At 49.3% G+C, this 12,589-nt stretch overlaps 1 protein-coding gene across 2 annotated transcripts; it reads right to left on the bottom strand.

Moving 5' to 3' along the window:
- Window positions 1-8,220: 8,220 nt before the first annotated feature.
- LOC144129270 (uncharacterized) lies at window positions 8,221-12,157 on the bottom strand. 2 transcript variants are annotated; one of them, XR_013313900.1, is made up of 3 exons: window positions 11,468-12,157; window positions 10,168-10,694; window positions 8,221-9,095 (listed from the first exon to the last, which is right to left on the bottom strand). XR_013313900.1 is itself a non-coding variant. In XM_077663283.1 (3 exons), the coding sequence occupies exons 1-3, from the start codon at window positions 11,535-11,537 to the stop codon at window positions 8,614-8,616; spliced, it is 750 nt and encodes a 249-aa protein (XP_077519409.1). In that variant the 5' UTR covers window positions 11,538-12,157; the 3' UTR covers window positions 8,221-8,613. The 2 variants fall into 2 exon arrangements, 1 of the variants encoding a protein (XP_077519409.1); XM_077663283.1 differs by having other exon boundaries at window positions 10,497-10,694.
- Window positions 12,158-12,589: the final 432 nt, after the last annotated feature.

A 12,589-nucleotide genomic window follows, 5' to 3' on the forward strand; every position in this document is an offset into this window, starting at 1 on the left:
GCGCGACGGCGCAAGCGAAAAACAGGTTCGCGTTTATCATCCCCTCTCCCACTAATCCAGCTCTTCGACTCGATCCGGTTTACATACTATCAGCCGTCGGGTTCGAGCGAGTCAACCCACCTCCTGCAACGGAGTTGACTGGACTCGCTCCCTCGACTCCCGGACTCGATTCTGCAGTGTCTACAAGAACCCAGTAACCGGTTTTCAACTCAACTCACCAACTCAACCACGTCATGTAAACGCCACTTATGAGGGACGCCGTAGTGAAGGTCGCCGGAAATTTTGACCACCTGGGGCTCATTAACGTGCACTGACATTGCACTGCACACGGGCCGCTACAATTTCACCTCCACCGGTATTCCACCGCTGCGGCTGGAATCGAACCCGCGTCTTTCTGGACAGCAGTAGAGCGCTATAACCACTGAGCAACCGCCGCGGCTGAACAGAGGAGGGCAAAGTATTAATGTTAGCTAATAATAATAATAATAATAATAATAATAATAATAATAATAATAATAATAATAATAATAATAATAATAATAATAATTATTATTATTATAATAATAATGAACTGCAACACGCAGTGTAAATGCTACTCGCCGCACACGATAGCCCTAAGACCGGTGTCAACAGACTGCTTGTCAGCGAAAAAAAAAAAGTCTTCCATTTTTTTTCTTTAGCGAAAGCTCAATCCTGACAGTTCAGAACTGTCAGGCAGCCTGAGCACCTGTTGCGTCACTGCTCGGAAAGCCTCGAAGTCGTTAGACAGGAGAAGGAGAGAGATGTCGTTTTACGCTGTCGCGTGACAATAGCATGTTATGAAGAGCGCAACGCCCGGACTCGCGTAGCCGGGCGAGAGAGCTAGCCGCCTTAAACGGCAGCAGGAGGACCCGCGCAGGCAGAAGAAACAATGACACAGAAAACGATCGACAGCTCTGGGCGAGGCCGATGCCAATCTGGGCTGAGGCCAGCGGCGACGGTACAGAGAAGTGCCACTGGCCGCGTGTCCTGCCCTCTTTCATTCCCCCTCTCGTACGGTCCCTCTCACACTTACGTGTACCGGGTATTTCTAGTGCACCCACACCTCCTCGCCAAAGCGACGGAGGCTCCGCACATGGAGGTCACGGTCAAAGATTTTAAACAATTTGCTGTGGTTTAGCTTTAGTTAAACCTGGTGAGAAGCGAAAGGTTCTCTTGCATGGCTACGCTTGGGTTCAAGCTTTTGCATTAAAGATATTGTTAGACACGGTTCCACTCTCACGTTTCATCTTGATTGATTCCAGTGAAGAAGCTGCGGTGATCTGTGAAGAAGCGAGAGTTTGTAGTTACTTGGTTAATTATATGGTTTGATGTAATGTGGCTTCGCTCAGAACCAAGTCTAAAGCAGTAACCGCATGAGGCGAAAATTCGCGGCGACACGCCGCGCGATGGCATCGCGCGATGGGCTGAGGGCCGCCGAAGCACTGTCGCTCATCGCGTCGCCCAGGCTCTGGGTTTGCAAAAAATTTCGCCCATCGCCCGGAAGTGCTGTGCGAGACTAGCCAATGACGGTAGGCCTTGCGGGTGAGTAACTTCCGATCCGTCTTGCGCGCGAAAGTCGATTTTTTTTTTTCAGTGGGCTTTCCGCGCGGAGCAACAGCCGACGCATCCCTCACCATGGCAGCTATGCAAGAATTTAATGAAATGCTCATTAATGAAGTTCAAAAGTAAAGGGTGTTGTGGGTATGTCCTACACGCACCATAAGTCGCAAGAGCGCAGGAATGTCGCCTGGCGCCTCATCGCAGCGTCCCTAGGGCGCACTTTTCTGCGTCACATGAGTTTGTGTAGACTAAAAATAAAATTATTACCTAAATATATTTTCAATGTTTTTATTGTGTTTTATCTTGTATGAAGCCTTAAGAGCGTTGTTCTACGCGTTAATTAACGCAAAATGACTGAACGCTGAAGCGGCCGCAATCGAGCAACACCGAAAACGCGCCGCTCCGACGCCGAGTCCCGTCGCTTCGTGCGGTTTGCGCCAGCGACAGCGATGGGCGACGGCGGCGTCATCGCGCGACGTATCGCGAAGGAATATCGCCTCATGCGGTTACCGCTTAAGTTGGCTCCCCATTGTGTAGTCGACTTTGGTTGAGGATGGGTTAACTCGAGTTCAAACCGTTCTTCTACAGCCGGTAGGAATGTCGGGTCTCTCTTTGGGTCTTTGTTGTAGTCACCCACGGCAATTACTAGCTTCAGTGTCGAAGCAGAAAAAACCTCCGATCCTGCGTCGCTGGTCAGACGTACCGTCTGAAGTATCTGCTGTCCCTCCCCCCTCCCCCCCCCCCTTCTTCCCAGTAGCACTCGTCCGTCGTTTCTCCACGAGTGTCGACGTTCTTCTTATGGCTTTTCGGCCACGGCGTTTCTTCCTAGCCTCATTGAAACGCTGAAGCTTCGCTTTCCGGCGCGCTATCACGGCGGGATGTTCTTTCCCCTCCATCGCAAAACCGGTTTCTACACCTACCGGCTCGCCGTTGGTATATATATGCAACTCTTCATTAACGGCACAGACGGTGGGTCCGCCCCCCGTTGTCAAGCAGAGTATCTATCTCCATGAATGATATGCTTGTTTACTCAAATTCCTCTGCTCCATGGCCTGTGACTTTGCTCCACGGTTTTACCTCTGAAGCTTTTCAACGTTATAAACGCAACTATTCTACCCTCTAGAAAACCTGGCGTAATGTAGCTTTCGCTTCAAAAAGAAATCAACGGCGGGGCGAGAGGAGAGGGAACGGACCGGGCCATCCGTAATGGTTCCGCCTTCCAAAACTTTGCTGGCGCCTCTGCGCTGGAATGCCTCTGAGCCTCATCCGCCCCTAGGCATCCGCTGGCGTTCCTGCTGCTCCAGTGCTCTCCTGGCCGCCTGTGCTCCACCGCAATGTCAGCGTTGCTTTTTAGCGCCCGCCCTTGAAAGCATCGGCAGCAGTGAAGGAACTGCTACTCGCCGACCCCAGGACCCCAGCTGTTAAGTCGCCGCTACATGTTCTGAAGGCGCCTAAGGTGAATCAACATCTCCTATTCCGGACGAAGAAATCGTCGCTCTGATCGACACAATGTCTGAAGCCCTGTAAGGGCATTTTTTCCCTCCCGCTTTCTTCGCTCGGCTGGCTCGTTAAGGTGGGTTCAGACGAGCGGACAGGATCGCGGATGGTCCGCGCGCGTCAGCGCGGTTATCGTGACACGTGAACAAACATCGCGAGTCAACCAAGCAACGTCGAGCATTCACACGAAAGTATCAGACAATACGCGCGTTCTGTCTCCGGCAGCGTGCTTGCGCTATTTGCGCGGCTCCGGAACTCTTCTACCAAGAGTTTCAACATGAACGCCGAGCGGAAAGGTCGTCTCGCTGCACTGGCTGTAGTCGCGGAAGTGTCTGAGAACCACTGTGACGCCTTAGCGGCTAAAAAGCCGTTATGTTGGACAAAGTTATGCTTGGAAAAAAGCGCAAGTAGAACCGCCACTTGACATCGTAAACTTCGTCGGTGCACTGGCCCCTCTTCGTCGCTTTCAATTTTTTAGGTCCATCTCCAAATGTCCGGCGCTTATTTCCAAACAGCGCCTTCAATAATCCTGCTTTGGAATGGTAAAAAAGTAAAATGCATCCCACGGGCAAGTTCGAAAGCCCGCTTAGCTCGAAGGATTCGGTAATAAAAATTAAAAAGCATTACGCAGCGACTCTGTACGGGCCGACTCGGGATGTCGCACATCCATTTCCGTGGCGATCTTTTTCCACAACCTATTCCTTAGCGCCATATTGAGACGGTCAGCGTGTCCAATATTCTATATAGGTTGGCACCTCTCAACGAGCGCTAAAAACGTGACGGTCGCTTCTTCTCTGAGCGCCTTCTTGAATAAGGCGCTCGCCTTTTCCATCCGGTCCACGTTCCGGGCCCGTAAAAGACCGCGCCGCCCGCTCAAGGTCGCTCAGAGCTGTGGCGTTCACGTCACGTGGCATGCGGACAACGCTCACGCGTCGGACCATCCGCGATGCGGCAAAACGCGCGGCAAGCCGCTGGCGGCACTATTCGCGGCCAAACCGGTCGAGGTCCCTTCTCATGGAGAAGCGCGCGCGGCCCCGTTGCCGCCTCTGGAAGCTAACCCCCGAATGCAGAAATGTAACTTGGCTCGAACTTAACTTCCATCGGTCTCAAGTGAGCTCCATCGTGTTTCATAAACCAAACTCGGCTTGAAGTGCGACTTGAAACCGGCTTGGCTCGATCCTAGTTCGGTCCAACTTCAAGTCGGCTGAGGAGCTTGCTTGAAGCTGACTTCGTTGTATTTTCCAACATGGCCACCTACCGATCGGACGTCGGGCGGAGGGTAGCTGCGTTCGAGTTCGCTTGCCACGCCATGGACGTAGTATTTTCTGAGGCCCATTCGTTGCCGAAGATTCCACGGCCAGCGTTACGAGATCGGGGGAACCCCATGGAGCCCTACGACGACGAGCAGTTCCTCGCCCGCTATCGGTTCTCCAAGAATGCCGTGCGGGAGCTGCTCACCGTGTTGCCCCTGCGTGAAAGTCCCGACAACAGGGGACAGCCTGTTCCTCCGATGCTGCAGCTACTCCTGGCTTTGAGGTTTTATGGGGCCGGTACTTTCCAAACCGTCACCGGGGATCTGGTGCGGATTTCGCAGCCCACGGTGTGCCGCGCAGTTGGCAAGGTCACCTTGCTGATTGCCAAGCACCTGCGCCCGATGCTGGTGCAGTTTTCAGCCGTCTCGCAGTTTTAAAAGCTGATGCGGGACTTTTATGAGATCGGTGAATTCCCTGGTGTGACCGGCTGCATAGATTGCACGCATGTCCGCATCAACAGCCTGGGTGGTGCAGATGCGGAAGTCTACCGAAACCGCAAAGGCTATTTCTCCATCAATGTGCAGGTGAGCAATGAAAATTGAAATTCTCTGAACAGTTACCACTGTTCAGCTCATTCGTATTCGTTCGCGTCGTGTACGTGCTGTCATTTTATTTATTTCCCCGCGGTGCTACGAACGTACAGTCACAAGATTACTTGCCCGAAAGACGCGGGTTCGATCCCGGCCGCGGCGTTCACATTCCGATGGAGGCGAAATGCTGGAAGCCTGTGTACTGTGCGACGTCGTTGCACGCTGAAGAACGCCAGGTGGTAGAAATTTCCGGAGCCTTTCACTACGGCGTCCCACATAGCGAAATGTTTCTCTTCGGAATATGCGATCGAGGCCCAGCATTTTGTTTTAGTACTGCTTTATAATGTAGCTTTGTACTCCATGAAGAGTGTAGCTTCGTTCTCCATGCTCCATGAAGAGTAGCACTACATTCTAGGCGCTATATTACCACGCAATAACTGTGCAAATTCACCGCAAGGAAGGTTAGTTAATGTTTCCAATGACAGTGCATGACAAAGTTGACAAAGCCTGACCACACTTTCGAGCTGTGGCATTAAATCAACGCAGTATTCCTTTATACGTGCAGGTACCAAAAAGCCCACATAAAGACACGGAATGTGGTCGAAAGGACATTCGGTGTCTGGAAGCGCCGCTTCCCTTGTCTGGATATGGGGCTCCAGCACAAGCCGAAACAAGCTGCAGTGATCATCACAGCGTGTGCAGCCCTGCAGAACTTTGCATGTTTGATGAAGGAGCCACAGCCTCCTATTGAAAGCGCTCCCATCCAGGACGCTCCACCGGCTCGCACCAGCACGACAGCAGCGAGGCGGCCAGAGCACCTGCCACTTGTTGATGCTGTCAGCGACAGCTTGTCGGGAATGCAGGCACCACAGGTGCTCATCCAGAAGAGCTTCACATAGGTAAGAAATGCACAGTTCTCAACACTGTCCCATGCATTTTGAATAAAGCATGTTTATAATGCGCACTTGCTCATGCTACCCGTATCCCAACTTTTGTGCAGGAACTAAAGAAATGTTAGAGCAATGGGAACGACTAGCAGCAGTTCAAGCGGCGGGACGAAGAGGTCGACGAAGTGCAGCTGGGGATCCTGAGTGACTCCTGAGAGTGTGCTCATCATGACGCTCTCTGATCTACGACCGCAGACCTTCACTGCGAATACACCCCTTTACACTAGAATTTTTTCTCAGCTTCGGAAGCTTTTAAGTTGCGAGCTTGTTGCATTAACAAACTGCTACTCTTCCACTTCTAGGTTCTGCATTTCTTGCTATAGTGTTCTATTTCAAATGCTATTTTTCAAGAACGCTGTATTGATCTTGCAGGAGGCGAATACCAGAAAAGCTCTTGTTGACCCTGCTGCTGAGGGTCTTAATGGCGCTCAGTTCATTTGTTTAAGAGCTGCTGTCTTGGCGGCTTTGCTTACACGCATGTGAAAAATTACCAGATTTGGTAAAGTACAACAGTTAGGCCTTAGGTGGAGCAGTCGCAGGGCTTGTGCACCTTTCCACAGAGCAAACATTTGTGTGGCTGCTTTGGTAGCGGCATGGAATTCAGGTTCCTCACAGCAAGTAGTTCTGCTACTTCGTCTTTTCTACTTACACCCGGCTTGTACTTCAAGCTTGGGCTCTTGCATGTCTTCCATGTGTTGAGTATAAATTTGTTTTTATGTCACAATTGTAATGACAAAGAAGTGCCCATGTGGCAGCGGGACTGCTCTCGGCGAGCGCGTGCTTCGGGTTGGTGCTGGTGGAACCGTTGACTGTCTGTGAACGCTGTTCTGCGCTTTGTACTTTCTGCCCGGAAAACCCATTGCACAATCATTAATTTCAAATATCCCTTTTACAACAAAACGAGACGTTCCCAATTGCCTACAATGATGAAATTCCAGATCACTGCGAAGTTTTGTTTTCTGGCTTGCCAACAGAGGTGTGTTATGAATCAGTTATTAAATTTCTCACTTTTTTTTTTTGGCTGTATTGAGGTAAAAAAAAACTTGAGTGTATTCTTTTCATTTGGTTTGCTTTCAAGATGGTGTAGAACGGTCGAACCTTCAGCTGTCACACTGGAGCCTTCTTTTCAAGGAACGATGCTCGAGTGGTTTGTTGTGCATTGTCGCTCTCTCTCGTCTCTGTTCAAAGTGGGAGTTGGTTGTTGTCATTGTATGGTGCAAAAGGTCGATTCTTTAGGTCTGAAATGGGCTTCCTGACATGATCCACATGCCTCGTCCAGCTCAATTTCTTACAACAAAGTTGCATAACGGGCAGTAACTGGCACAGAGGAAGAAGCGAAAGAAGCAGCATATGTGCGGAGAGGATTCCAGGCATTGTTGTGTCATGGTGAAACATACCAACCTACAGTGTGTGACCTGTGAGCATTTTTAATTTCCAAGTGTAAAGGTCATGGTCGTACATAGAACTCCTGTAACTGTTGCTAAGGCTACACAATCTGTCTGCGAGCAGTTGCACTCAATATTCATTGTTCTCGAGCCAAATGCACCTGGTGTTTGTTAGGTGCCTTGCTTTGCATGGCTGAATACAAACCCTAGATCATAAAGTGAGTCGTCATGAGCCAACACCAACAGTTAGTCGAGATCATTGTGTGCGGGCACTACTGATGTTTGGGAACGCCTCGCTGCCGCAGTCATGGTGGACCACTGAAAGATAATTTATGACCCCAGTAGTGTTTGCAACATTTTGTTTTGAGGGTTCAATGAATGGTTTGTGATATGACTAGGTAGCTACTTCCAGCTCGCAAGTGTTGTAGTGAAATCTTTTACATGCAAACACTTGGACTAGCGGTTCTTTTGATTTGTACATGCAGTTACTGGTTGGCTGTCACAGCTTAAATCTGGCTTTGCATTTGAGCCGGCCTTCTTGGAACTGTGCTGATTCCACTCATCGAGAACTGGCATGCTTTGAAATTGTTACATGGTTTGGCGGGGTTCGAAATAGCAGAACGTGGGTGCCATCAGCAAGTGTTTCTTTGATGCATGCTTCTTTATAGTCTTTTTTTTGTCATGCCTAGTGCGGCTTGTCACAGGAATGTGGTGGCCATATATTTGAAGCAATAGATTACTTCAGCAAAGCGGGAGGATGTGGCATTGTATTGACTCAAGCTATGGGCCCACCTTGTAGACGGCATAGGAGGAATCGCATTCTTTAAGGGTTTCGGTTCTTGAGTAGGAGGCACTAGCTGCGAGGGTTTAGGTTAGATGAGACAGCAAAGATAATGAAAGGAGTAGAGAGCGGTGTTGGCCTTTGAGCATTTATGTGGTGTTGACTTGCGTGAGCCAATACTGTTGACTTTTTATACATGGAAACTTTAACAATGTGGCCTGCAATTTTCCCTACTGGTTGGTTTTGCAAGCAATGCCAGGGGAGGTTTTTCCTTCCTAGAGCAGCCATATTTGTAGCATACAGCAATGCGTATTTCTATGAATAAATTGCTGTTTGCATCCAAAGATCCATATAGCCATAGCAGCAGAAGTACCACGCAACCATCCTACCTGCCTCCTGCTATGCGATAGCTTGTCAGACTTGCATGCAAGGTGGTGACGGGGCTGTATGTCTGTTCCCACCGAGTCATGTGCTTAAAACGGTACATGTGCAAATGAAGTGTAGTTATGTGGATTTGCCACATAATATTTGTGCAAGCATTCACACAGCATTCCAGTTTCATTCAGTCATAGGCACCGTTTATTCTGGTGCCTCTCGCAGCCTACGAAGCTGTTCAAGTTTGATTTGTTTTTCAATTTCTAAGATTTCCATTTTTTTTTTCTGGATATCAAGGAGTTTTTTCTCCTGCCGCTCTTGCAGAATACTGTTGTGGTCCTCTAGCATCAGCTGCAGACGCAGTCCATGCTCTTCGCGCAGTAAGGCCGCTCTATAGTCGTCCTCATCTGCCAGAGACCTTTCTAAAAGGGCCATCCGCCCTCTTGGAGCCCTGCCAGCGTCACCGGTGGCCACTGCTTCAGCAGTAGTGGGACCAGCGGCAGCTCCAGAAGCAACTGTAGCACTGCTGCAGCCTGCTGCAGCTGTGCTGGAAGCATCAGCAGGTTGCACAGTAGGAAAAAAGAGATTGCTCTCCTGCTCAATTGCTTCTGGAGTTGCCCCACTCTTACCAACAGCAGCCGCTGGTGACTGCGGCTCATCCACGAGCGGAGGTTCCCAGTCGTCTTCTGTAATAAAGAAAAGGTAAAAATTAGTTGGACAAATCTAAGCTTACAACACATTAGCTGTCTGCCTCAACAGCACAGATTGTTGGGTCAATTGGTGAAGAGACATTATAACGAAAGCTTTATAATGTTCTTATATAAGGCACCACTTGCCCTTCTCAGCGCCAAATAGCTGCCGTTGTTTCTGGGGGCCCCAGTTTAGTCATTCTGTTTTGTTCTGCCATATTCATCACCTTTCACTCTGAATTATGCCTGATGACCTCACTTTATTTTTTTCTGCTGATACAGTAGTGATAGTCACGCAGGCCCCGAGTTTTACAAATGTGGTTATCCTCTAACTCTGCACCTGCAGCTTTTTTGCTCATTCAATGGGTTTCTTTTCAATTTTAGTATATTTGCTAGTTTGTACTCATGCGTGTCCTCTGGCCCAGGGAGCCAGTTATACGCCCTTCCTTTCTTCAAAATCATCAGCGTCTAGAACTTTGTCAATGCCAATGAACGCCGACAGCTTTCACTTTGTATATCCTGGAGTAGCTGAGCTAATCCACTTTCATTTTTTTTGCAAAGGTTTCCTTGTAATGCCTGCCTGCTTGCTTCGCCGCATATATGCGACACCAATGCCAAGGTGAGGCATACAAGAAAGGTGACAAATACTGCAGCCTGAGCCTGAGGGCTACAGAAAACATGCGCTTCGAGTGAAACCTCTGCATTGCAAAACTAACAATTTCCTTGAAACTAGCAGCCAAATTCGAAAAGGCTTTGAGCATTACACATAGGCAAGCTGCACCATTATTCACAACAAGAATGTTGTTACCTTATCCCTGGAGCACCATCATGTACGAGTACACAGAAATATGAAAATTTATGTGAAGGAGTGCATGCATAATGAAACTGCATTAAAGTTGGCATTCGTTTAAAGTGAGGCAGGAATGGCAAACAAGACTCAAAAACATCATCAGGAGAGAATGTCATAATGAATGCAGTTCAGGTTGCAGCACTGAATGTTTGCTCCCTCGGTGTCCGACGGTTAACCAACTCCTCGCCTTCCGCTACAGAAACACAGCATACCACTCACATGAATATAAGCCGTCAAGACAAAATGCCTTCAGAGTGCTGTCCAACAACATGCAGCTTGGAGCAGGTCATCATTTCGCACTGTCAACCAATGCAGCCTTTATCTGCACAAACATTCAGCCAACCACATGTAGAGCAGCTTTCCACAGTGTTGTATTAAATGAGATTTTTATAATTTGTTGTACATGAACTGTACAGTCCTCATAGCAGGTTCAAGGCAATAAAAAACATTGAAACAGCGTCAATTGACAGTACACGCTGCCGTTGTCATCAAAGGAATATAAAGAGAGGAGTGCTGTTTTTCTACAACATGCAAAGTGCTTTCTTTACCTGCATAATGGAATTCTTCATTGCCTGCTCCATCCACCATTGGCTGTATTAATCTTATAACAGGCAAACTTACCACTGGTGGTAGGTCGATGCCTCCATCAGAGTCAGTCTGGTTGCCTACCCTGGTCATTATGTGGCTGGCAACAGCAATGACTTGCTCACTTTGAGCGCTCACAGTGCATTGAGCTGACCCTCCTCCTGAAAAGAAAAAAGACACCGCACACAGTGAAGCTACTCTTAATTTATAGACAATGCGCCATTAAAATATTTTGTTCATGAAGTGTCACACAAAAGCAACCAAAGGCACACCAATGCATGCAACTGTGTGTTGTTTTCGCTACGTTTTTGTGCCACCCGTCCCAGCAGTGCCAGGAATGAGTAAAGGTAGGTAGCTGTATGTACAGCCTTCCGGATATTCAATAGTACCAAGCAACAGTCAATAGCGCGGCAAGTTTCCTCATGAACATGAAGGTCGCCAGTGTAGACACCGTCTGGCCTACGGTGCACCCAATTTGGCTTCGCGGCGCGATAGTATGCGAATGGTACCAACTCCGAGCAAAATCGTCCGTTGTCAGTTCGCTGCTGGCCAGGCGCGAGCCCTCCGTCCCACTGCACTGCCCGCTCATCATAGTCTTCTATGCAGCAGAAATCGCATGCCTTCGTACTGACTTGAATGTAGCAAACATTCTCTGTAGTTTTTAAAAATTACGGAGGCTGTACAGGATACTGCTTGGGCATTATTTACACGATTAACGCAGGCTGCATTCATCTGCATTTGTAAATAAAGCAGAGTACACTGCACCGAAACGTTATTACGTGCCCATTTACGTGTTATCACACTGTTCCTAAAAAACTATGCATTCCAGTACACGTTGCTTACGCCGACCGAAGTAGAATAATCATGCCCTTATCCATGGCATACAAAGCATGCAGGAACAAACATTTGTAAACGGCCGGCAAGCCGCGCTCACCTGTCTTGTGGCGATCTCTCTTTTTCCTCGCGTCCTCTTCCTTCGACTTTTGTTTTGGTTGGCCCAGCATTTCTTGAGCTGATTGGGGTCACGTCGGGTCGCCCCGTGATTGCTGTTAAACAGCCTGGCAATTTCCTTCCAAGTGGCGTTTTTTTTTTTTTGCCAGCGACGACACATCGTTTTTTTTGCACTCTAATATATTCCGACGTGCGTTAACCAAACACAATAACAATTCCTTTTCCTCGAACGTGAACTGAGGCGCTGGTCTCCGCTGGGAGCAGGAAAAGCATGGGAAAAACTGGCTATGGCTCAACTAGGATTGGCTCAATGTGGAGCACGTTGCCAGCCAAAAACGTCAATCAAGTGGAAGCAGCGGGTAGCACTGAAATGTAGTTTTTATTGTTAGCAATTTTCAGCGGGTCACTCACACCTAGTGCCTGTTTATGACTGCTGAACGAGATGCGTTGTTTTATAGGAGCAAAATGGGCATTATTATAATAGATTGTTCAATACTCTCATCCCCAGACGAGCAATGCGCCCTCGCTTTCAAGCACGCGCTTAACTTGACGAAGCAAGTCAGGTTGAGCATCTATGAAACACGAAACCCAACTTGGCCGTTCTGAAGCCGCCTTGGTGCTTCGACTCGACTTGCCGAAGTTGAGTCCAAGCGCGAGCCAAGTTACATTTCTGCATTCGGGGGTAACTTTGCTAGGAGCCAAGAGGTGGCGACACAGACGCTCCCCACGTGGCTAAGCCGGGCGTCCCTGATTGGTCCCCCCGCTCCGCGGCACGCGGAAAGCCGCCGAAAATGGCTCCTCGACCCATCCCCTGCGCGGCAGATCAACCCGCCGCCGCGGCAGGTTTCGCGGCAAGCGGCTTTCCACCGGCGGCGTGCCGCGCGCGTTTTGCCGCCAGTGTGTCCGTGCCATGACCCCACCTACGGGGGACATCGGCGCGGATGGATGTAGGCGTCACCGATCCGCCGAAGTCCGGCCCTGCTTTTGGAATCAGGATTCACCCGGGCAGCAGGCAGCCGCCGAGAGGGACGAGCGAAGCGGACGGGCTGCGGAGGCAGATGGGCACGGTCGAAAAGGAGGGAAGGGGCAAAAACAATAGAGAGTT

This window comes from Amblyomma americanum, chromosome 4, assembly GCF_052857255.1.
Source record: "Amblyomma americanum isolate KBUSLIRL-KWMA chromosome 4, ASM5285725v1, whole genome shotgun sequence".
Classification (NCBI taxonomy): domain Eukaryota; kingdom Metazoa; phylum Arthropoda; class Arachnida; order Ixodida; family Ixodidae; genus Amblyomma; species Amblyomma americanum.

Excerpts from the sequence above, each read along its gene's own strand:
- LOC144129270 (XM_077663283.1), bottom strand. The coding sequence starts at position 11,537 with ATGCTGGGCCAACCAAAACAAAAGTCGAAGGAAGAGGACGCGAGGAAA. Across the intron at positions 10,695-11,467 it reads GAGAGATCGCCACAAGACAG|GAGGAGGGTCAGCTCAATGC; the intron begins GTGAGCGCGGCT and ends TTTTCTTTTCAG. Across the intron at positions 9,096-10,496 it reads TGAAGAATTCCATTATGCAG|AAGACGACTGGGAACCTCCG; the intron begins GTAAAGAAAGCA and ends TCTTTATTACAG.